This window comes from Thamnophis sirtalis, unplaced genomic scaffold, assembly GCF_051295495.1.
Source record: "Thamnophis sirtalis isolate CommonGarterSnake01/CBP01778 unplaced genomic scaffold, rThaSir2_p1.2 scaffold_1, whole genome shotgun sequence".
In the NCBI taxonomy this organism is placed as follows: domain Eukaryota; kingdom Metazoa; phylum Chordata; class Lepidosauria; order Squamata; family Natricidae; genus Thamnophis; species Thamnophis sirtalis.
Window position 1 is genome coordinate 97,573,604 of NW_028261381.1, and position 25,071 is coordinate 97,598,674.

General features: G+C 38.0%; 2 protein-coding genes across 3 annotated transcripts in view; one reads left to right on the forward strand and one right to left on the reverse strand.

Moving 5' to 3' along the window:
- The window catches only part of PDHX (pyruvate dehydrogenase complex component X), an 82,483-nt gene that overhangs the window by 21,714 nt on the left and 35,698 nt on the right, over positions 1-25,071 (forward strand). The window lies entirely within an intron of this gene.
- Positions 1,263-24,282, reverse strand: APIP (APAF1 interacting protein). 2 transcript variants are annotated; one of them, XM_087719699.1, is made up of 8 exons: positions 24,044-24,282; positions 22,620-22,676; positions 19,163-19,263; positions 14,737-14,785; positions 11,623-11,740; positions 8,495-8,630; positions 3,330-3,497; positions 1,263-2,399 (listed from the first exon to the last, which is right to left on the reverse strand). In XM_087719699.1, exons 1-8 carry the CDS (start codon positions 24,101-24,103, stop codon positions 2,300-2,302), a joined length of 789 nt encoding a protein of 262 aa, XP_087575825.1. In that variant the 5' UTR covers positions 24,104-24,282; the 3' UTR covers positions 1,263-2,299. The 2 variants fall into 2 exon arrangements, with proteins under 2 accessions (XP_087575825.1, XP_087575829.1); XM_087719703.1 differs by lacking the exon at positions 22,620-22,676 and having other exon boundaries at positions 24,044-24,275.

Here is a 25,071-nt window from a genome sequence, read left to right on the forward strand (position 1 = left end):
CTCATCTCCATTACAAAGCTAAAGAGCCAGTGCTCTCCGAAGACGTCTCTGTGGTCATGTGGCCAGCATGACTAAATGCCGAAGGCGCACAGAACACTGTTACCTTCCCACCAAAGGTGGTCCCTATTTTTCTACTTGCATTTTTTACATGCTTTTGAACTGCTAGGTTGGTAGAAGCTGGGACATGTAATGGGAGCTCACCCCATTATGTGGCTCTAGGGATTCGAACCGCTGAACTGCCGATCTTTCTGATCGACAAGCTCAGTGTCTTAGCCACTGAGTCCCTACTACTGCAAGTAGTATACTGCAAGCATGCTAAAAGCTTAATTATTTTTACCAAAATACCATGCATGTGCACATATGCCTGTGTGTATATCTTTGCTCTATTGGAGGCTTTATCATAATATAAAATCTGGCATTGGAATTGGAAGAGACCAGAGAATTTAACCTCTTCCTCAATAAAGGAATCCAGGTTAAATAACTTCAAAAGAGGACTATCTAACCTTTTACTGAACATATCAGAGTCATCTCTAGATAACTGGTCCTCTTGTTGATCTGCTTTTCCTAACTGGAATATTTTTTTCCAGCAGTCAGTCAGAATTTACCTTTCTGTAATTTAAATCTATTAGTCCATATCATGCACTGTGGAATGTGAAAAAACAGGACTTGACTTTCTACTCCAACATCCTGTCAGGTATTTGGAGAGTGCTATCATATTTCCCTGTAGCTCTTTTTGCAGGCTAAACATGCTCAGCTCTTTTAAAATCCCCTTCATGGGGTTGCTTCTTGATCACTTTTAAATTTTCCTAAATCCACTTCTTTCTGACTCTTTCAAGTTCAGTATCCAGAGCTGGACTCACTACTTGGGGTAGGGTCTGCTCAAAGAAGAATAAAGTGGTGTGATTACTCCCCTTGAAGTGGCATTACTTCCCTTCGTGCATCCTGAAATGACATATGCTTGTGGTGTAGACAATCCACCTGGTTAACTCATAGTAGTTTCCAATCAATTACTTTTCCAGTATTATTTACAGAACTGCCTTGATCAAGCCAGTGGTATCACACTCTGTACCTGTGCACATGGATCTTAATTTTTTATGGTATAGTAAAATCTGAACATTGCTCTATTAGAGGCTTCGTACAGCTTTCCCTGTACTTTCTTTTTAGTGATTATGGAGCTGTGTTGAAGTTAATGTTAGTAAATAAAGTCAACATAAAATCATCTCTGTGTATCAAATGCTCATACAATTGGAACGTACAGTTCTCTTTTCAGCATTACATGTTTTTATTTCTGTAGGAGATTATGTGATATACAGTATGTAATTGACAAATATTTAGTTAATATTGGACAGTGTTTGCATAAAGTGTCACCAGGACTAAAGAGATCTTCTGTTCTTTCCATTGAATACAGTGTTATATATTTTATTGGCAGGGATAAGTGGCTCATATCATTTTGCATTTGAATAGTATTTTAATATTTGCTTGAAGGTCCTTTTAATAAATAACTATCATTTCATGTATGGCAAGATTCAACTCTGCCTTTCAAACTTTATGCTGGCATCCCTCTTATCCCCACAGAGTAAATAACGCTGAAGGGTAAATTACAGCAATATATTCCCATTTTACTTTTTCTTAACATATCAAATTATAAGGTGACATATGGAACTTTTAAAATGTTATTAACTACATTGACACCCTCTAAAACATTTTGATAAAATAAATACACCATTCATTTCTGCATACTATTTTTTTTCCAGGCTGCTCTCATTTCTTTTCAAATACCTAAAATGTGGGAATGATTTCTGTGCTGACATATATTTTGAATTATCCAAAGAAAACAGCATGTAAGACAAATCTGCTCACTTTCTTAAAGTGTCATTTTTCAAAAGTAAAAGCTAATATCTTATTTTGGCATACTTTTATTCATGGTAGTCTTTCTACACCTATATGAAATTGTTTTAAACATTTCCCCTGTTGGATCCCATGATGTGCTTCTTCTATAAAAAAAAAGGGGGGGGGGAAAGAAACTCTGAATTTAAAAGTTGTAAGGCCACCTTGTTTAAATGATGTATTGTTCAACACTAGAATATGAATTACAAAGAAAGATCCTAAAACAAACGAATTATCACATAAATTGAGGGGTAAAGGAATATAATTCAATATCTACATGAGGAATAGAAATTAAATTGGGTATCCTTCAGACTTTTAATAAACAATGTTGAATGGTTAGTGTTCAATAATCAGACATGTCCTAGAAATCCAATAATATTGTACTGAAAGGTAGTTTTTAGGGAAAAACTTGCTAAACAATTCCATTTTCTCCACTAGGAATTATAGAAGGATCAATTCCATGCTGTTTCATTTGTACTGCAATGTCAAAAAGGTAGTCGTAACATTCACACCTGAAGAATACACAAAGGAAAAATAAATAAATTAGGGTGGTCCTTTGGTTATATACATTTTGTTTTCAAACCTGTTATATAAATATAAATCAACTAATTTACTATTACATCAGAAATAAAATTGAAAGTTTTCACAATGTACAATACTGCATTCACAGTAAAAGACAACAATTCTGAATTATGATACATACAGATAGAAAAAAAACAGGTCTATCTCAAATAACAATAGCACGGGAATAGCATTTAGCCTTATATACCGCTTCACAGTACTTTGTAGCCCTCTCTAAGCTGTTTACAGAGTCATCCTATTGCCCACAACAATCTGGGTCCCCATTTTACGAGCTCAGGACAGAAGTCTGAGTCAACATTGAGCCTGGTGAGATTCGAACTGCCAAACTGCAGTCAGCCAGCAGTCAGCCAAAGTAGCCTGCAGTACTGCATTCTAACCACTGCACCACCACTCTCAACCAAATTAAGACAACCTTCCCTCTGTAAAATAATGTACTTGACAGGGGGGAAAACCCTAACATTTTGTTAAAGTGAACATAGTATTATTTTGTTAATAATATCAATTTTAAAATATTTTTCACTATGGAGAAGCAGAACTCTGAGATACCAATATTTTCCTTACACAATTGGTAAACCTATGCTGTATTTACCTTATCACCATTCAAACATCTTTTTTAAACTTTGTTGTTGTTATAACAATAGAAGCTCTCCAAGTATTTATAAAAACAAGTGTAAAAATAGAATGGTACAGTATATAATATTTTTACACTTGGTAATTGGAATAATTCCCAATTCTCAAAAATAAAAACAGAAAAATCAGGTGAAGTAGAAGCAAACACAATCCAACTATACTTATATGTTAAGAAGTTTTAGAAGAGATAGGCCCACCAATATATTTCTTTACTTCCTCATTCTACTCACATTGTCTTGGCTTTTTCCCATGTTTCACCCCAAACATAAACACCATGACGCCTGACCAGCACAGCACAAGTGTCTGGATATGTGTTCATTGCATGTGCCATTCTCCCCTTCAAGTCCTTCTCTTCAGGTGTATTCTCAACAATAGGGACTACTAACATGTCATCATATCTGAAAAAAATGAGGTTGCTTGACATGAATAATATGGTCATTTTAGCCTCTCATACCTAGTTATCATTGCATTGTTTGTTCAATTTGTTTAAAACATTTATGTCCATGTTTTCTCTTTAACGTATACAAATGTGACCAACAATTAAAGCAAGCATAACATCCCCCATTTCAAAACCAAGAATCTATGAAATCATTACAACAAAGATAATTGTAGTACTGTGTTATAATAGACCACCATCAAATATACAACTGCCTGTTTAATTTTGACAAAGGAAGCAAATGAGCAAAAATGTAATACATATTAAAGCTTATTCACAATGAGAACTTTTAAAGACTTATTTTAAAACATTGTTTTTTCACCTATTTCAAGATATTGATAATCACATAAGAGAAAAGTAATTGGGTACATACATTCAGTGGGCATAATCCAAACAAGGATTAATATAGCAGTGGCAAAATTACTTAGAAAGAAATCTGAATGAACTCAGTGCTGTTTGTGTTTTGTGGTTAAAAAAAATCAGACTATATCCTCAGTAGTTTCAAAGATATTGACAGCCTAATAATGTTGACTGGATAATATCAACTATATGATAAGACCCTAACCTCGCCCCACCCGAATGCTGAATGAATGTTGTGTTTTACTGATTTATATTTTATTCACATTTTTTTTTCTTGTGTTTTGTCTTGCACTCCCTTCCTATTAATTGTAAGCCGCCCTGAATCCCTTCAGGGAAAAGGGCGGCCTATAAATGTTAAATAAATACGATACATTATGTGTAATTTATCTTAGATATAACAGAGAAAGATATCACACTTTTCTTACCAACAGTTGATTGTATTCTTGTTTTCAAAAAGTAGCAAAATGTACCGAATCACTTATTACTACTTGTTACCACTTGTTATTTTTTACCCAAAAGGAAGATGAGTTTGAGGTTCGAGGTTCATTTTATTTATATGCCGCCCTATTCCCAGCGGGACTCAGGGCGGCGCACAAACCCAAGGAGAGGGGAGGGAAAAACACAAAAACTACAAAAAGTACGGGGCATTTAAAACAACCAACAGCCACACGATTCGAGAGGGGAAGGGAACTCATCGACCCCAGGCCTGCCGACACAGCCAGGTTTTAACGGCTTTTCGGAAGGCCTGGAGAGATGTGAGGGTCCAAATCTCTGCGGGGAGCTCGTTCCAAAGGGCCGGAGCCGCCACAGGGAAGGCCTTCCCCCGGGTAGTGGCCATATGACATTGGCTAGTAGACGGGACCCGGAGGAGGCCTAATCTGTGTGATCTAATGGGTCTTTGGGAGGTAATTGGCAGCAGGCGGTCTCTCAAGTACCCAGGTCCAATACCATGAAGGGCTTTATAAGTGACGACTAGCACCTTGAAGCGTATCCGGAGACCAATCGATAACCAGTGCAGCTCGCGAAGGATAGGTGTAACGTGCGTGTACCGAGGTGCACCCACAATCGCTCGCGCGGCTGCATTCTGGACGAGCTGAAGTCTCCGAATGCTCTTCAAGGGCTGCCCTATGTAGAGCACATTGCAGTAGTCCAGGCTTGAGGTCACGGGGGCATGAGTGACTGTTGCGAGTGCCTCCCGGTTCAGGTAGGGACGCAATTGGTGCACCAGGCGAACCTGGGCAAATGCCCTCCTGGTCACAGCCGACAAATGATGTTCTAAGGTCAGCTGTGGGTCCAAGAGGACTCCCAAATTGCGAACCCTGTCTGAGGGGCGTAAAATTTCACCCCCCAGCCTGAGTGATGGAGTACTAGCCAAATTTTTGGGAGGGAAACACAACAGCCACTCGGTCTTGTCTGGATTGAGCGCAAGCTTGTTAACCCCCATCCAGACCCTGACAGCCTCCAGGCGCTGGCACATCACGTCAACCGCTTCACTGAGTTGGCACGGGGCGGACAGATACAACTGGGTATCGTCCGTGTACTGATGGTATTTTATCCCGTGCCGCCAAATGATCTCACCCAACGGCTTCATGTAGATGTTAAACAGGAGGGGGACAGGACCGAACCCTGTGGGACTCCATATTTCAGGGGCCTAGGGGTTGACCTCTGCCCCCCCGACCAACACCGACTGCGACCTGTCCGAGAGGTAGGAGAACCACCGAAGAACGGTGCCTCCCACCCCCACCTCTCGTAACCGTCACAGAAGGATACCATGGTTGATGGTATCGAAGGCCGCTGAGAGGTCGAAAAGCACTAGGATGGAGGCATGACCTCCATCTCTGGCTCTCCAGAGATCATCGGTCAGTGCGACCAAAGCGGTTTCTGTGTTTAAATCAAGTCTTATTTTACATTTTACAAGGTACAACATAAACATTATTCTCTCTTGCATAATAGAAACACCAATTCAGGAAAAACATTAGATAGAGATGGGGTATAGGAAGGAAAAGAAAGTAAATATATAAGAATGGGCTGTTTTGGGGAAGTGGTAGAAAGCAATTCATGCTACTTTCAGCAAGCCTAAACCCATCCATGCTTATACTGCATTCAACTCTTCAACTGTGAATTGAATGGGTCTTATTCTCAGAAAAGTATTTGCAGACCATGGCTTTGCTAGGAATAGATCTCTTTAATATGGTTTACTCCATTGATAGTTGAAAGATATCCTTGGGGGGTTAGAGAAAACTGGTTTGGGGATGGCTTATTTCTTTGGAAAATAAAGAAACTATCAACAGACATTTGGGCTGCAAAGCAAATGAAGGTTAGTGCATGTTTACTTGGTAGCAAACTGTACTGACCTCAGTGGCTCTTACTAGGTAGATATGTTTAGTCCAATTCAACTGTTATGAAATCTGGTAACAGCTTACTCATGTTCAAGGACTGTAAATAAATATTCTAGCCCCGATCTCCTCTTATTACCCTCCCTATGGAAAGGTTGGATGTCAGTAATGGCATATTTATCTGGTGGCTTTCTGAATGACTGAGCCTTCTGATCTTTAAACATCTTAACCCAAGCCTGGTATTCTGCTATACAGAAATAACAGTTTCAACTATTTCCTTCTTCTGCCTCTGTTCCAGTCTTCTGCTTTATTTGCGCCATCTCCTTGCTTTCAACAGTGTTGACCAGTAGGACTATATAAAATACCCAGGATATCTGGGGTTCTAAAATATTATCCACTGGAAAAGCAGCAGAGAGCTCATTGGTCAGTCAGATTCCGATTACCAAATTACATACCGTATCTATTTGCATGTTACTAGAAAAAATCCCCATGTTTTCCTAGTAACTTTGGAGTCCTACATTAAGAGCACCCACTGTAAACTTGGTAGCTAGTTTTGAAGTGGAAGTAATAACGAAAATACATAACATGTTTACAGCATTACCCAATTAGTAGATGTTACAACACATCCCCGGTTTCATGGAGGACATGTGGAAACATCTCCTTTCATACTGCTGTATTTTTCAGTGTGTCTAGAATGCTATGTTCCAAACTAGGTAAAATGGTAGCATATCCCAATGTAAGAGAAGCTGAGGCATCTTTTATTTATGATAGTGATATATTATCCTAAAATCAAATAAGTATGAAGTATATAAGTAGTAGTCTGACAATTTGAATTAAATTGGTTTGAACAATGCCAAAATAACTTAATCCCACTTTATTATTCATTGTGCAAATTCCAGTGAGTAATCTGCTGAATCTTGTTCATAGCTGAGATTTTTAGAATGCTATGTTGATAATATCAATCCACTGAAATGTCCAAGCAATTTTACTTAGGGACCTGATATACGTTTCACTTTTTTTCTCTCTCAAATTCATAATTGAAAAAACACAGGTTCATTGCTGGAATTGTTAGGTGGCATAATCTTCATTGAAACTTGCTTTATAATGAAGAGTTAAAGCATAGTCTTTAGCAGTCTAGTCACTGCTAGACTAAATAATATTTTATAATGGATGAAAGTGCTAGGTAGTTCAATTCTCTTGCTGATAAAATATTTTCCCCTTCTCATTTTATCCCTCATTCTGTCTCCAAATTTCCAAAGAACTAAGTGATTAACCAATTTTTTACGACACGCAGAATAAAAGAGATTTGTTGTGATCTTAAAAGTTATTTCTTTTCTTGAATAGCTACTTCAATAGAGGGGGATGGGAATTGAGCCCATGGAACTATTCTTGTTGTTAGTTGTGTCCGACCCATCACGACCCCATGGACAATGTCCCTCCAGGTCTTCCTGTCCTCTACCAACCTTTGGAGTCTATTTAAGCTCATGCCTACTGCTTCAGTGACTCCATATAACTATAAATATAATCAATTTTTGTAAGTATCAAGATAAATTTATGAACAACAGGATAAAAAGCTTGTCTTTACCATTCTGAAAAAGGTTTCTGGGTATTCACATAATTGGGAGCATGTGTTTGGGATGGATTCATTTTAGATTCTGGGAGTTTAGGATAAAAGTTGAATACAAAAACTTTAAAAGATTTTCTAACATGTCAAAAACTGGCAATTATCAGAGATGCCTTTGTGGGTCCTATACCCCTTTAATGCATAATGTGATAATGTCTTTAAGGTTTCTATGGGTAGGCCTTGATTTACAACCACAATTGAGCCCAAAATTTATGTTGCTAAGTAAATTTGTTAAGTTGCCCCATTTTAAGACCTTTCTTGTCACAGTTGTTAAGTGAATCATTGCAGTTGTTAAATTAATAACATGATTATTTAGTGAATCTAGCTTCCACATTGTCAGAAGGTTGCAAAAGGACATGACCCCAGGACACTGCGACCGTCATAAATATGAGTCCGTTGCCAAGAGTCAGAATTTTGATCATGTGACCAAGGGGATGCTACGTCCATCATAAGTGTGAAAAATGGTCAAGTCACTTTTTTCAGTGCCATTGCTACGTTCGAACGGTCACTAAATGAACTGTTATAAGTTGAGGACTACCTGTATTTTTTTGCTACAAAAGACAAAAACTAACTTTCAAAAACTTCATGCATGAAGAAGTACTCCATATTACTCCAATGTTATTTATTATTATAAATTACCTGAAATATCCCCCTGTAGAACATTTCCTGATTCCTTTGATCATCTCCTGATGAGTGATTTTAAACTCTTTTCCTGGATACAAAAGTGTGGCCATTACAGCAGCTTTGGAATGAGTATGAATCACTGCTCCTGCTCCTAAAGCAATATTTTTAAAGAAGATAGGATTCAAAAAAATCAGTATTTGTTCTGCAAGTTGGCCCATTTTAGGTACCTTGGTTCAAAAATTATGTCCCTACGACTCACTATTTTGCCCAGTTAAAAGTTACAGACACAAGAGTTTGTAGTATACGAGTAATCCTTGATTTATAATCACATTTGAGCTCAAAATTTCCATTGCTAAGCAAGACAGGTGTTAAGTGAGTTTTGCCCATTTTACAACCTTTCTTGACACAGTTGTTAAGTGAATCACTGCAGTTGCTAAGATGGTAACACGTTTGTTAAACGAATCTGTCTCCCCCGGTTAACTTTCCTTGTCAGAAGGTCGCAAAAGGGGGTTACATGAATGGAAACTTACAACTGTCATAGCAACATGCCAGCTGCCAATCATCTGAATTTTGATGTGACCATAGGATGCTGCAGCAGTCATAAGTGTGAAAAAATGGCAGTTTTCACTGCTTTTCATTGTAACTTTGAATTGTCACTAATTGAATGGTTATCTATCAAGGACTACCTATATAGATAAGTCCTAATTCTTTTGTGGCTTAATAAATAGTTCCATGTAATTGATTGATGTTTATATATGTGTATGTGAAAGAGGAGGAGAGCAAAGGACAAAATATGTCTCATAATGTCACAATGCAAACCTCATACCTATGTCTTACCAGGCATGTGTCATTATGTCTTCACCTTTATAGTTACCTGATTACACTTATGTGTGCATTCAGCAATTGCAAGGCAGCCCTCTTCAATTTGGTACCTATCAAAATGTCTGCCATATTGTAAGGCAGGGCTGTCATCCTGGCCCACAGGCCGGATGCGTCACGTGCTTGCCATGCCCACGCCTGGTTTAGCGAAGGCAGAGAAAGTCCCGGTACATCGCATGATGCCGCTGTGACATTAGTTTGACACCCCTGCACTGTAATATGGACTGCACATTATGGAAGTCATTATTCTCAATACTTCTTTACGGTTCACCGACAAATGCGCGCTCAACAAAAGCACGCCGATGAAACCACGGCGAGAAAACTGCAAGTTCAAAATCGCGCCGATGAATGAGCGCAGAAGCACGTCAACAACAGCACGCTGACAAAAGCGCGCCCTAAACCTAACCCTAAACCTAACCCTAAATCTAACACTAAACCTAACTCTGAACCTAACCCTGAACCTAACCCTGAACCTAACCCTGAACCTAACCCTTACCTTAACTTAAATCATGCTTTTGTGGGCACGGTTTTGTTGGCACGTTGTTGTGGGTGCGTTTATGACGTCACGGTTTTCTCGCTGCTGTTTCGTCAGCGCACTTGTCGTGCGCGCATTTGTCGGTTCACGCTTCTTTACAGTAGGTTTAGGAAAAGATGCAAGATAGTGCTTATTGTCAGATCTATTAGAATTATAGCTATGTAATGAAATTATGTCTGCCTATTATAATAGTATTAAACTAGTTTCTTCCAAAACAATTTTTAACACTGGAATGCTGCCACCAACAGACTAGAAGTAGAATTGTTTCAATATTCGTAATTTCTTGTCTTTAAAACTTGAATGCCTGAGAATAAAAGGACAAATGTAATCTTCTCTTGTTATAATTCTCTATAATTCTTGATGTGGGAAGACAAGAAGACACACTGACTTTGACTGGACTTCTTCTAAATCAAAAGCTCCCTCCATTTCAGTGTCATCCTATTTCGGGATGGATATTTTATTTAAACCCATCCTCAATTTCAGGATGTACATTTAAAACCAACTATTCTTAATATAAGGTATGAATTATGAAAAGCACAGGAAGAGCTTTCTTTGCACACCTTCCAGCTTTCATTTTCCTTTTCTTTCTTTTTACTCCAACTAACAGGAGGACTCAGATCAGCTAGGAACTTGGGAAGCAAACACATTAATTAGTTTTTTAAAAATTTATTGCCTAAGAATAAAGTAACTGTTAGGGTAAAATTCCATTATAGCTGTAAACATCCTACTGATAAAATAAGGGATGTCATCAATGAATTTGCTGTAGTTTTGTAATCTGTTCCAATAAGACATTACTGGGATCTCTCTAGAATGTTCAAGGCTATAGCAGTGGTGGGGTTCAAAAATTTTTAGTACCGGTTCTGTGAGTGTGGTTTGGTAGGTGTGGCATGGCTGGTGGGCATGGCAGGGGAAAGTTACTGCAAAATCCCCATTTCCTCCCGATCAGCTGGGACTCAGGAGGCAGAGAATTGATGGGCGGGGCCAGTCAGAGGTAGTATTTACCGTTTCTCCGAACTACTCAAAATTTCCGCTATCGGTTCTCCAGAAATGGTCAGAACCTGCTGAATGCCACCTCTGGGCTATAGGAACTAACTACACCCTTTAATTACATTAACTGGCTCAAGGCTCTTTCTCTACATCAGCTTGATCATTCTAAAAATGAATAGAAGGGGATCAAATTTGGTATGGGGTAACCTAGTAAAAGAAAATAGAGTTTAAAAGTGGACTGAATTAAGCTGGAGGTTGTGGAGCAAAACAAAAATCCAGAAAAAATGTCTGCTATGGGAGAGGCCAATGACTCAGAATATTGCCAGTTTCTGGGGTCCCCTCCCTTCTGGCCATGTTTTCTACATCAAGCCTATTATTAAGGGATTGGAAATAATTCCAGACGCCACACTTCGTGCCCTTTCCTACTTTTTTTTGGAAAAAAAAAGAGGACTGTACTGTAATATATCTTCATCTGGGCCTTGGCTGAAGATGAACGAGACATCCTTTTAACTTAGGTTGTTTTGTTTCTACCCACTTTGTTATCCCTGCCATTGCTATCCTTCTTTTGTTTCTTGTTTTTATTGTCTTGTTTTTCATGTTTGAAATCATTTGTAAATCATCCAGAATTGCTTGGAGTCTTGTGGCCTCTAAATCATCATAATCATCTGCCTTCCAGTCATGTTACGGACAAAAATCACTCTATTATCAATGGCATCTACCTCCAAGAATATTTAGGCCATACCTCTCATGATGTAAGCATTCATGAACAGAGGTGTACATTGACTCTTCTTGAGATTCTTCTGGGTTGGAGGGCCACTAATGACTTTTTCCTCAATATCACACACAAACATGTCTTCAGGCTATAATGAAAGAACACCCAGCTGGGATAACCATCACTTTTCAACAACAACAATGAAAATGCTTTAGAAAAGTTTGACCAACTATGGAAATTTATTTTTGACAAGGGTATTTCAAATTGAGAAGCTACTAGAACAAAAGCATGTTGATACAATTGATTCAATTTCTCAGGGTTCTGAGAAAATGTACTTTATGAGGCAGTGAGGCACCTATGCAAGTACACACTACACACTACAGACAGTCCAAAAATATCCTTTCCAGATTCAAACTCAATTGAAACTGGTTTTTCTACTGTGCAGGAGAAGCTGGCTATAAGCAGCATTGACTGGTTATAATGCTTGTGCTGTCGGAAGCTCAGCTCTTCCTAAATATGCAGCATTTTATCTTCCATTCAATGGTAAAAATGAAGTGAAACTAGCAAGACATTTAATCATGTTATTTTTGCACACACTATAACGTCTATGGTTTTAGAATTATTTTTGCACATAGTATAACATTTTATGGTTTTATAACTTTCGATAACACTTGGAAGATTGCTTATTCTCAACTTCAATACAATAGAGATGTAACACTGATAAGCATACAGCCTGCTGAACTTATACATCACAATACAACGGGAAGGGGCACTGACTTCACTAAAATTACATGTACAGTAAGTAAGAGAATATAATTGTCAATTTAATTATTCTACTTTATACTCAATGTATTTGCTCGATTTTAATGGACTGAACTTATTAACCACTAGTATTTGCAATCATCACAGCCTTGGTGATCAGCTTTCAAACATTTCTCCTTGAAAAGATTAAACAAACAAATGAAAACTGAGACTGCAATTACCCACAATCCATCTTCTAAATCTGGCACATTCAAATGAATAAATAAACACAGCTCTATTTAAATATGCACAATGTAATTCAGTGGAACATACACCCAAATAAATTGGGATAAGTTTCCAGTCTTAAATTAAAAAACATGCATTAATATCGATGAAGATTAATGCAATCTTAGAGGCCATAAATTAATTCTAACTAATAATACTGTTTTTTATAATAGTATCATAAAATTTGTGAATTAGAACTTTTCATACTTTGCAAAACATCTAATTAAAAATCCAGAGATTCACTGCAGTATAATGTTTCTCATGCAGGACTAGTATTTTTCATTGTTTAAAAAATGTTGGCAACATTCTAGAATTATAAAAGAGGAACCTCTTCCCACCTAGCTTGCAAATTGAGAGGAAGCGTTCACCGATGGATAGTTAGATAATAGATAGAACACCCTAAAGTCAAAAAGTAAAATAAGATAATCTGTATTTGCTCATGCCCAGTAAGACTCAGATGGAGGAAAGTTGGAAACTGCTCTTTTGTCATGCCTTGAAAACAAATTCCCTATGAAGAAGTCACTTTAGTGGAGGAACAAGGAGAAGGAGAGAAAACTCTTTCCCCTTTTTTGTTGCCTGCTATTCTCCCTCAACCAGATCCCACTTGGGGAGGGGGGGGGGGCGAGAGGGAGGCAGCAGAGTAACGGTAGAGTGTATTCTTTAGCCTATTGACTAGCTGACTTGCTGCCTCAATCAGAGCTGGCAGCGGTCCTCTCCAGCAAGCCCAGAGGTCATGGCAGAGATTATAGCACGAAGAAGCCAAGGATTTTTACTTGGAGTGGGTGGGCAGGGGAGAGAATAGATATATAGCCCCTGGCTGAATGGAACAGAATAATATGACAATAGGCCAAATGGAGTTCTCCAGGTACTCAACCTGCCTTAGGTTTCTCCCTATGCAAATGTTTACACAGAGAAACTCTTACAGCATTTTCTACTGGAAAACATTCCTTTCTTACTACTTCCTTTTGATTCATCTTCAATATGTCCTAGGGGCAGGCTGACCCAGAGATGGAGGCTTTTGTGTGAGGACATGTCCTCAATAACAAGAGAACAGGCCATCTGTAGAGAGCCAAGGGAATCTCTTGAAGGACAGGAGGAAGAACTATTATCAAGACAACTGTCAGATAAACAGGGCCTGAGCCAAGAAAGGAAGCTAAATAAATGTCTCAGATAAACCTCTCCTTAGTTTACTGGAAGATAAAGGGAAGGAGAAGGAAGCATATTCAGTCTTGCAAGATTATATTACTATAGCTTTAAAATAAAAATAGAAGTGACCTCTTTGGCACTGGTTTCCTAGTCTGGTCTACCTTGAAGGGATGACATCATTTCAGGTGATCCATATATTTCTTCACTGGTAATTACCAAATAGTTATAAAGGCAGACTTAGCTAGTCTCTAGTTTTTCATGTAGGAATATAAAATAGTAGAGATGTAAGGGGGTGACTTCCTTTTATGTCTTCTAACAAGCTTCCTACCATGGCCTGTCAAAGTGATTGTCTTTTGACCATCTTACAGGAAGGCACTGACCTTTTACATATTAATAAAATACCTTAATTAGATAGTATGCAAAAGAAAAGATTCCTATAGCATACTTCACTTTTGATGCATCATTCATTCATACTGCCTCCTAGCGTTCAACTTTAAAATCTCATATAGTCCAGAGGAAGCAAATAAACCAAAATGAAAATTCTTTTTAAAAACACATGTAGTAACAATTCTATATGTGTTCCAGAGGTGGTATTCAGCAGGTTCTGGAAAACCAGTAGTGGGAATTTTGAGTAGTTCGGAGAAATGGTAAATTCCACCTCTGAGTGCCCCCCCCCCCCAAATCTATTCTCTGCCTCCCAAGACCCAGCTGATTGGGAGGGAATGGAGATTTTGCAGAAACTTTCCCTGGAGTGGGGAGGGAATGGAGATTTTACAGTATCCTTCCCCTGCCACACCCACCAAGCCACGCCACGCCCACAGAACCTGTAGTAAAAAAAAAAAATTGAATACCACCACTAATGTGTTGATCCAGAAAGAATTCCAGAGGACTTTTTCATGAATTAGTATGGATAGGCTGTGGATTTATTTTCAAGGCTACAATCCAGATAGAATACTACTCATATTTACTTACCTGTATTCTTTCTTTTTGGACACCAGACGGAGCAATATATATTTCATTGCTGGGAGGGAAGGAGAAATCAGAATTGTAATTGTAGGCAGAAGGCAGCAGGAAAAGTTAAAGTTCATTTACAGACATTACAGGATACACAATACTTCTACTACATTTTGGCAACTGTGCTTAACAAATTGCCATAGGTTTGGCTAGCTCGAGAACAATCAGCATTAATGCAATGGAGCTACATTTATAATCCCTGACATTTTGTCTCACCAGTACAATCAATGCGATTATATAGAGCAAGCTTCAAACATAGTCACTGTAAATTGTACCAGTGAAAAAAAACATGAAGTTATTGCAGAGACACAAATCAACTTAATTAAAAGAAGCTACAGGATCCTGAAAGGAAAAGTGGAAACAAAAAGCTTTATGGCTAATGACTACGGCTAAAAGGAAAAAAACTATTTCACACATCTCTATATAAAATCTTTGGGACAGGATAAAATAGTCTCCTTTAAGAACTACTATTTTAATCATCGTTACTTTTGTTAAGCATGAAGAACAGGGACACCTAGTGGTTAATTAGTCAGGTAAAACCAGATTTTCTACTGTTTGAAGGCAAAGTTAGCATTATCAGAAAGAAGTGACAGAGATTCTATCTTCATGAGTCAGATCTCATTGGATCACTAATTTTCAAGTATTCACAAACAGCAAAAAGCTTACAGTCCAGCTATTGGCAACGTTAAAAATTTAACCATTTGCGATATGTTTGTTAATGCTAAAACATTCTCCAAGTCATTTATGGCAATATGCTTGCTCTAACTAACCCATTGCATTGGGGGGGGGGGCTTTAGTATGTATAACATTTGACTATAATGGCAGATAAGTGATGATGTAAAAATGAAAAAGTATTTCTCTTTTCTGGGGGGAAAATGATTTTATAATTTTCCTGCCTCCCTTAAGACAGATCATTATAAAAACAGTTTTAGCAGATATATATGAGCAACTGACCCAACAGAGCTGTAATAACACTGAACACCTTTTAAAACCCCTTATAACTAGGAAGGACAATATATTATATTCTGAGATGTAAACCTGCATATGCACAAAAATATTACTCTCAATCTACTATTTGAAATTACTAAGAAATATAAACCCATGGATTTATTATGTGACTTTTTTTTTACTCTGAAGTGGAACATATAAACAGCTACATTTGCTCAACAGAAAACTTCTTAAACAAAATTAAAAATATTTCTATTAGGAATATTTGGAAGAGCCGTGATGGCACTGTGATTAGATGGCAGTACTGCATGCTAATTCTGCCAATTGCCAGCAGTTCGATTCTCACCAGTTCAAAGCTGCTTTACCCTTCCATCCTTCTGAGGACAGTAAAATGAGGACCTAAGCTGTTGTAATTTGCTTCTCTTCTTAGAGAAGGCTGTAAAGCACTGGGAAGCAGTATACAAGTCTAAATATAGTGCAATATTAATGCAGTATCAGTGGTTTTCAATTCAATTGTGTAGAATGTGAAGGATGTCTTTTTGTTTTATTTTTTATAGTTTTCTTATGTATGATATACACTGAAGATGGCATTTAATTTTGTTGTACAAGGTGCAATGACAATAAAGCAAACTTAAACTGAAGTGCTATTGCTATTACTAATACTCAAAAATCTAACAATTAAGCTATTCTAGAAGTTTCTTTGTACAAAATTGATCATTATTCCCATTAAGATCTTCCCTAATTCTTGTGCTTTTACATTTTCAACCCTGGTGCTCTAGACCCAACTATTTCCATAATTCTTTGGATTCCAAGAGTGCTTGATGGAATCCTGATTGGAATCTGGGGATACAGGAACACCAGTAGCAGAAAACTGTGTTCTTCCCTGCTTTTTCTGATAAATTCTAGCTCCTAGCCCTCAATAGTCAGCAAGGCCAATCCTCAGAGGGGATCAAAGGGACAGGGGATTTTACCATCATTTGAGGCAAGCATTGTTTTTCTATGATTTTTTTATTTTAAAAAACCCACAATGAGGTTAGTTTTGAGTATATGAATCAAAGATCTTGGATAAAAAGAAGTATGGTGGTCCTGTGTTTTTACCTAAGGATTCTCTTTCAATATGTGAATAAACATTTCCTTTATCATGAACCAAAAAATATTTCTTTTTCCTAAGATTGAGATAGAAACGTTAGAAAAATTTCATTTGAAGGAGCAGAACTTACATTAGAAGTTATTTTATGTAGACAGATTACATGATTTTCCTTTTATTACCACTATGTGGCACTAACAACCCACAAAGTAAAATACTGACATGATTTCTTTCAAGTAGAAATGATTTTCCGGAAGTTTCCAAACCACCAATAAAGCAGTTTCAGATTGATAACATTTGGGAGCGTATACATGCATACAGATTAAATAAAATGTGTACGCAATCATAAAGCTTATTCAGCACGAACGGAATCTGGATTTTTAAAAGACATTGTGGAATTATTGCTGAGATTCCCCAACCCCACCCCATTTTGATGGAGATTTCCAAACTTCCACATGTTGGGAAAAAAAGGGGATCTTCTATTTCATCAGGTTGAATGACTGTACTTCTCTAACTGTGGGATCATCATTTCAGAAATATGAGAAATCTTACCTAAATAGAGAAACAGAATGACCACGGACAGGCAAAAAAGCAGAGACTGGGAGCGATTTCCAACTTCCTGCGAGTTTCCCTATTGTATTTACTTATTTAGAAAATGTACTGGGTACATCTTACCACTGGGTAACTCCTTCCCAGAGTTTCCTTCTTTCCTCCCTCCCTTCCTCTTTCTTGCACCTTTCTTTCCTCCCTCTTTTTGTTCCTTCTTTACTCTTCATTCTCTTTTTATAGCAATAGCAATAGCAGTTAAGACTTATATACCGCTTCCTAGGGCTTTCAGCCCTCTCTAAGCAGTTTACAGAGTCAGCATATCGCCCCCACAGTCTGGGTCCTCATTTCACCCACCTCGGAAGGATGGAAGACTGAGTCAACCTTGAGCCAGTGAGATTAAAACCGCTGAACTACAGATGACAGTCAGCTGAAGTGGCCTGCAGTACTGCACCCTAACCACTGCGCCACCTCGGCTCTCTTCCTCCTAAGCTTCCTTCATTCTTTCTTCTCTAGAATTCCTGCTGGCTTTTCCATGTGGGAAGCTTCCAGAGAGAAAGTCAGTGGAGAAGACAATAATCACTTGCAAGTCCAAGGCCAGCAGGCAGATAAGTAACTGCTGTTGAATGGAGGAGGGAGCAAGGAGTTGCGTGGAGATATTGGTCAGGAAGGGTGTGTGCACAACAGGTACCTTGCTGGTCAGGAAAGGTGTAAGGGGTGGTGGATCATCAGGATGCGTAAGAGGTACTGTGTGGGTCAAGTAAGCTGCAGGGATGTGTGTGTCATGGGTCAGGCAGGGTGTGTAAAAGGGGCTGTGCATATTGGAAATGACAAGTAGGGCCAAATAGGGAGAGGGGGGAGGCTTGGGCCTGGAAGGGTGGCCTGTTCCTCCCAATTCCTTCCACTCCTCCCTTCCCTTTTCAGTTGGCAGATAAGTGTGACTGCTGCAGAATGTGGAAGTGACTAAAACAGCAGCCCTGAACCATTTTGGCACCAGGAACCTGTTTCGTGGAAGACAATTTTTCCACAGATCGGGGAAGGAGGGGGATGCTTTCAGTTTCGCTTAATCACCATTGTGCAGCCTGGTTCCAAACAGACTGGTACTGGTCCGTGGTTCAGGGTTGGGGATCCCAGGACTAAAGGATTGTGAGAGTGGCTAGGAAACTATAACAGAACCCTCAAAATAGTCATGTGACTGCTATATCAACCCTGCAGCTCTAAAGCAATCACAACCTTCCCACGTTTCATTCTCTCAGGAGTCCTGGAATTTGGACACATTCTGTAAAACTTTGAGGAACTTTGGTTCGAAATTATTGCTCTATGATGCACTTTTGCCCAGTTAAAGATCATGAAATTTCTGCAATATATAGACAGATTTATTTGTAATCTAGTAAATATTTCAGTAAGTGCAGGTATTTTATTTCTTTCATGATTTTGTACCAATAATGTGTGTTGTCATTGCAAAAAATTCATGTGTACATTTTTTAGAAATACTAAAGAGATGTCACTACTCAGAAGTGTCTGCTTTGTGTTCTATATTCAATCAATAGATTTGTGAATTATGCTAAAACAATTTGAATCATTTAAGCATCAAAAGCTTTATCATATTCCACAACTTTTCTGAGTTATTAAACTGTATATAGTTTTTTCCTACATCAGGAGATAAATAATATCTATTTAGTTTTGAGTTACCTGAAGAGTGCAATGCATCTTAATAAGTGTTGTGTTTTATTTTTCACAAACTCTTATTTTTCAAAAACTGGCATGAGTTAAAAGAATTCTAAAACTTCTCGTATTATTTACCCATGTTTCATGCTGATTCCACCACCAGTTCCTGTAACCCATCCTAAATGATAAAATTGCCGACAAAGTTCTGGAATCAAATTCCTTGGGTGCACATTTTCCTATAGGAGAAACAAAAAATATCTGATCATTTAATATTTTTAAATACATCTGTAGTGGTTAATTTATTATTTTAAAGTATTAAAGTATTAAAAGTATTTATATATCGTGTATAAAATCTCTGGGATGCCCAGAATCACGTAATTGAGACAAGCCGCTATACAAATCAATAAATGGTTATTGAGAGTCAACACTATAGAGTTAACACTGTAAAGACAATAAGGTAGATCATATTAAGAATTCAATGCCATATAGTAGATCAACTTTTTTATCACAAATATGTAGTAATAGAATCTTTCAAAATTGAATGCACCTCTCCCCTCCCTCCCTTTAGCTTTGTGCAAACTAGGGATAGTCTCGTCCAGGACATTTACTCAAATTACATTCCTGCAGCTCTTTCTGTTATCCTTCAAGGCCATTTCTTTTTCCTTCTGCAGGTGGTGATAATGGCATGAATTGCACCAACTACAGCTGGTTATAGATCTCTCTGGCTTGGTTTTTACCTGCTATTCCAGCTAAAGCCAAGTATCCAAGTTGTGAGCCTGCTCTCTGATGACTAGTGCTTACCCCTCAAGGAACAACTCTACTGATGACTGATAACTTTAATGAATCTACAATAGCTCATCTTATTTGGATTTAATTTCAGACTATTCTCTTATCCAGACCCTGACATCATTTAAGGCATCAGGAAGAGGCATTGACAGTATTTCCCTCATAACTCACAGTAGCAATTTACAATTGGGTTGTCATCCACGTATTGGTAATATGGCAATCGAACTGTGGGATGACCTCTCCCAGCAGCTCCATATAAATGCTAATGGCATTAAAAGCCACTGACTAGGCCAATAAAACCAGGGTGTACTATATCTTTCAGGTCTTGACAAGTTATTTAGGAAAGGTTTTGAATATATCTTAAGATACGTAACAGATGTTTCATTATGATTGGATAGCTATACATTTTATTTAAAAAGAACCACTTCCTATTTCAGATTTTAAAAAAAACAAATTAAGTTTTTCAAACTCATTCCATTTGTTTGAGTAAAGCTGTCAGCATAATCAACTTTAAAAATGGCTTTTAAATGGAGTTTTTCCTGAAATTATCACTAACATCTGCAGTTTGACATCCTTCACTTACCACGACAGATGCAAAATAACAACCCCAGAACAATTAATGCGAAAGGATGTTGGCAGAATACAGCTTTGTACAAACTTTTCACCGCTAATTGATTTGGTTATAGAAAGAAAACGTTCTCTGTAATCGTTCATATTACTATATACAGTATAATCTAGCCTTTATACATGTACCTTGGCAAAATATTAGACATACTTTCATAAGCTGAAAGGTTTTTCTCCTTTAGTATCTTTCAAGATAAGCTGCAACTTATGTTACATATGGAAATAATGACATGATACATTTTACCGTCCTTCCTATCTGTAAGTTTCTCTGGCATAGTGTCACCAAATTTCCCAGATTTAAAGTTAAGAGTAAGGTATGCAAGATGTTTTCTATTAGATTGTTTATTAATTTCTTTTCCCCCAAATTCTTTTCTTTTCACTAGCTTAAAATCAAATGTTTTCTTGGAGATTTTTAATAGCTGACTCACAAAAATTAAACTGTACAAGTGGAGCTACTTTTCTGGCAGTACCAAGCAAATGTTATTTCAAACAGCAAGTAGCCAATACTTATTCGACTTTTTAAATCCATACTAGATGTTTTCTTATCTTTCAAGCTGCACTTGTGTGATAAAATACAAAAAACTTCCCAAAAATGTTAAGTGCAGCTGACAGTCACTAAAATTGTCCATCTTTAATTTAGTGTTCCCTGAATATTGAGCATGGCTACACTGGCTATTAATTTTTCATTAATGGGAAACTAATAATTTGGCAACATAGTTGGATTGATTTTTACTTCAACAGTTTTCTCATTGTACAGCAAATTATAGAAAAGTCCCAATCAGATCAATCTGATCAAGGCTTGCAATTCTATTTTTGATGTAAATTGACAAATTATAGTTCAGACCTAATGGTAAACTAGGTTTTGGCACAAAAAGGAAGGAACTGACAGTTATATTTGCATGATTTCCATGTCACACAACTTTAATTAAATTTATACGCTGCCCATCTCACTCTGCAAAGCGACTCTCTATATGAGGATTGTGAAGAATTCTTCTTTACAAATTGATAATTCCTGCTAAGCAAGTCTTGTAAACAAAAACAACCAAATCGGGAAAGATTTTTCTATGCCTAGTTTAGTGCAAAGGGCAGACCAAGGACTCTCCACTGGAGTAATTTATAGACTTGAAAATCAGGAATAAAACAAGTTCTCCTTCTCTGGCCTGTTAAAAACCAGACATGCTTAGTTTATAATGCCACAATTTGTTTTGGTTTCTTGGTTTTATTGAATAAACTTCAAACCAGAAGTTTTTTTAAAAAATGGCTATGTTCACAGGTATTCCTGCCATTATTTTATAAACCAGAGATTGTTGAATAAAGCAACATCGACTGGTTTCATACAAATAAAACAAGAGACGCATAGAACAGTTTAGTATGACACACATATACTAGCCAAACCTCTATTAAGATTGTTGACTTCCATGTCACAGAACTCCACAGTTTCCCCACAAGCATAGATTTGAAATTTGGGAGTAAGTGTCGCATTTAAAAAGGGTCAAAATTGGAAAAGATTGAGTGGGCATCATGTAAGAACATAGATAATTATTGAATTTGGCATGGAGATGGCTGCAGTGGGTCAGAGTGAAGTTGTGAAATTGATGTAGGCTGACTTGGGATTTTCTGTTGTCAACCCCTTTCCCCACCATCTTGGTAGGTTCTTTTTTTAAAAAAAAACTGTGTTAAATTCATTTTAGAACTTATACTGCAGTTTGGTGCACTTCCCATCTTAACATGTGGCATCATCCAATCGATCTTATCTGGCTTGGAAACTAAACAGAATTATATATGATTAATATTTTAATAGGAGACCACAAGGAGTATGTAGATTGTAAATTAAACTGTAAACTCAAAAAATATCCTGAAGAAGGCAACGGCTACCAAGAAAACTACATGTTTGGGTCTTTGAAATGATTAGAGGTTGAGTCTGAGGTCAGCATTTTATTTTTTTATTGATTGATTTATAGGAAAAAAACATATACATGTCAATTACATGCAAGTTTTTGGTCAGGCAGTTGTGTGGATTCAGGAGCTGTCCATGCTTGCTTTGTTTATTATAGATAGATAGATAGATAGATAGATAGATAGATAGATAGATAGATAGATAGATAGATAGATAGATAGATAGATAGATAGATATGATATCATATATGGTAGATATTTCATTAATGACCTTAATGTAGCATACCTTAGTACTCTTTCTTCCTATTTTCCCGATTACTACAATTCTACAAGGTACTTTAGGCTGAAAGACAATGATTGGGAAAATAACATCTGTAGTACATGCTCAAAAGTGGAAAGGATGGACACTGGGCACAATGGAGTAATGGCTAATGAAAATGATGGAACGTGCAGGTTTGGCTAAATTGACTTGTTTGCTTGGAGAAAAAAACAATATTTACATTTATGACTGCCTATAGACTTTTTGGAAAAAAACTACACATTTTCCTTTGTAATCATAGAATAAGAGTTAATTTTGTCAACATACTTAATTTTGTGGCAGATGAAATTGGAAGCTTTTCTTTTTTCTCCCTCTCTCCTTTTGCGCTCCCCCCTTTTTTTCTCCCTGTACTCTTTATTAGTTTGCGTTAATTTTTATGTCTTTTGTAAAACATTTAATACTTTTTTTTTTAAAGGAAAACTGTATGGCAAGATCAATCTTTGCATTTGATGGAATAGACCAGGCTCATAATTAACATTAGACACCCTATGACTCTACTATATCTGCTGCATTAACCTTACCTAATAGTAAATCCAAAAATCGGATGTTATGTCAGAAAGGTCAACTCCACAATCCATTCTCAGTTCAGTACTGTATCCAAGCACCCGCCTGGCATCTTCCCTGCCTACAATTACTAAGAGTCTGCATTAATTCTTCCTGAAACATTACATTTACAATACAATATAATAGCAGAGTTGGAAGGGACCTTGGAGGTCTTCTAGTCCAACACCCTGCCTAGGCAGGAAAGCCTATACCATTCCAGAAAAATGGCTATCCAACATCTTCTTAAAGACTTCCAGTATTAGGGCATTCACAACTTCTGGAGGCAAGCTGTTCCACTGATTAATTGTTCTAACTGTCAGGAAATTTCTCCTCAGTTCTAAGTTGCTTCTCTCCTTGATTAGTTTCCACCCATTGCTTCTTGTTCTACCCTCAGGTGCCTTGGAGAATAGTATGAGGGAGCTCTTCTTTTTGGCAACCCCTGAGATATTTAGATCAAGGTGTCATAGGCAGGACCCAACCACAAGCGAAGGCTACTTTCTGTTACGTTTTGGGGCTTTTAACGGATGCCATTCCTACTATAAATAAAGGGAAGCTCTTTTGCAGCAGTGTCGAATTTTTATCGATTGTGTGCCGTGAAGTCATTTTCGTCTCCTACCGATCGTTTCTGCCGGCCACGCCTTTAAGCAAAAATCAAGTTTACTGCCCGCACCTTAGTCAGACTTGCAGGAAGCCTCCCGTTAGCGGAGCGATCGAATTCTAAAACTCGACCTGGACAGCCAGAGAGCAATTAACCCCTTAGAAGTTATTGCGCGCCATCTCTCCCTCCCTCCCTCACCTCTCCTGGGGGAGAATTGAATCGGCGGGTGCCACTGAGTGCACCCCGTTACCTTTGCTTCCTCGAAGGCGTTTCTGTACGGACAAGCGCAGTGCCCAAAGGGCTCCGCCATAGTGGTACAGAGAGTCTTCTTAGGGCCGGAGCAGCTCCCTCCGGAGAAAGCCCCGAGCCCTTCCGACTCCGGTGCGGGGAGGAGCCTCCTCGCGTATCTCGAAAAGTGGCGGCGCAAAGAGCAATGGGTTGGAGGTCGTAGCTTGGGGTCACCGACCGGGAATAAAGTTGCCTTGGTCGAGCGTCCGTGAATTTGATCCGTTGCACCGTTACTAAAAAATTTTTAAAAGGGGGGGGGCGTATATGCCCGAGATGAGATGCACAGTTGCAAACGTGACTCCAAATGCTTCGCTACAAGAATAACTTTTTCCTAGCATCCATTCCTAGCATGTCACTTGTTCGTTCAGTTTTTTCAGGTCGCGTTTCGGTTTGGTTAGATCGTGTGAAAACGGACGAGGCCTTTACAACCGGATAACGTCCTTAAGTAATGGAGACAGTAGTCCACCCTTTCCTTGCCACCCGATTGTTTAATTGTCTATTTTACAAGTGGCTGGATCGCTTGTGTTTTCTTCCTATCAATATCAAATGATATGTCCTGTATTTCAAAATTGTTTTTACTTCTCCGCCCCGCCCCCACCTCAAAAAAAAGCATGTTAAACATCAGATTACTGGTGCCAAACTGCATTACGCGATTGCTTTTACCCGGTGAGTTCTACTGGATAACCGAATGGACTTCTAAAGGAAGCTTTTTTCTGCAACAACTGATTAGATCGAACCGATCAGTCACTTAATATTTTTCACCCATAATTTGCTTCGATGTTTACTATTCTGCTAATATGCAGTATAGAATATGTCAGAGATGCTATTATAGTATATTCATTTATATGCCCTTTGTGAAATGGCAATAAAGAAATGAGGCGTGTCATGGGAAGATGTTTGTATCTCACAAACACTCTTAAAATACTGGGAGGAAGTGTACTACACTTGGGTGAAGCTGTGTTCATTTTTAAAAAAAACAAAACACCTTGA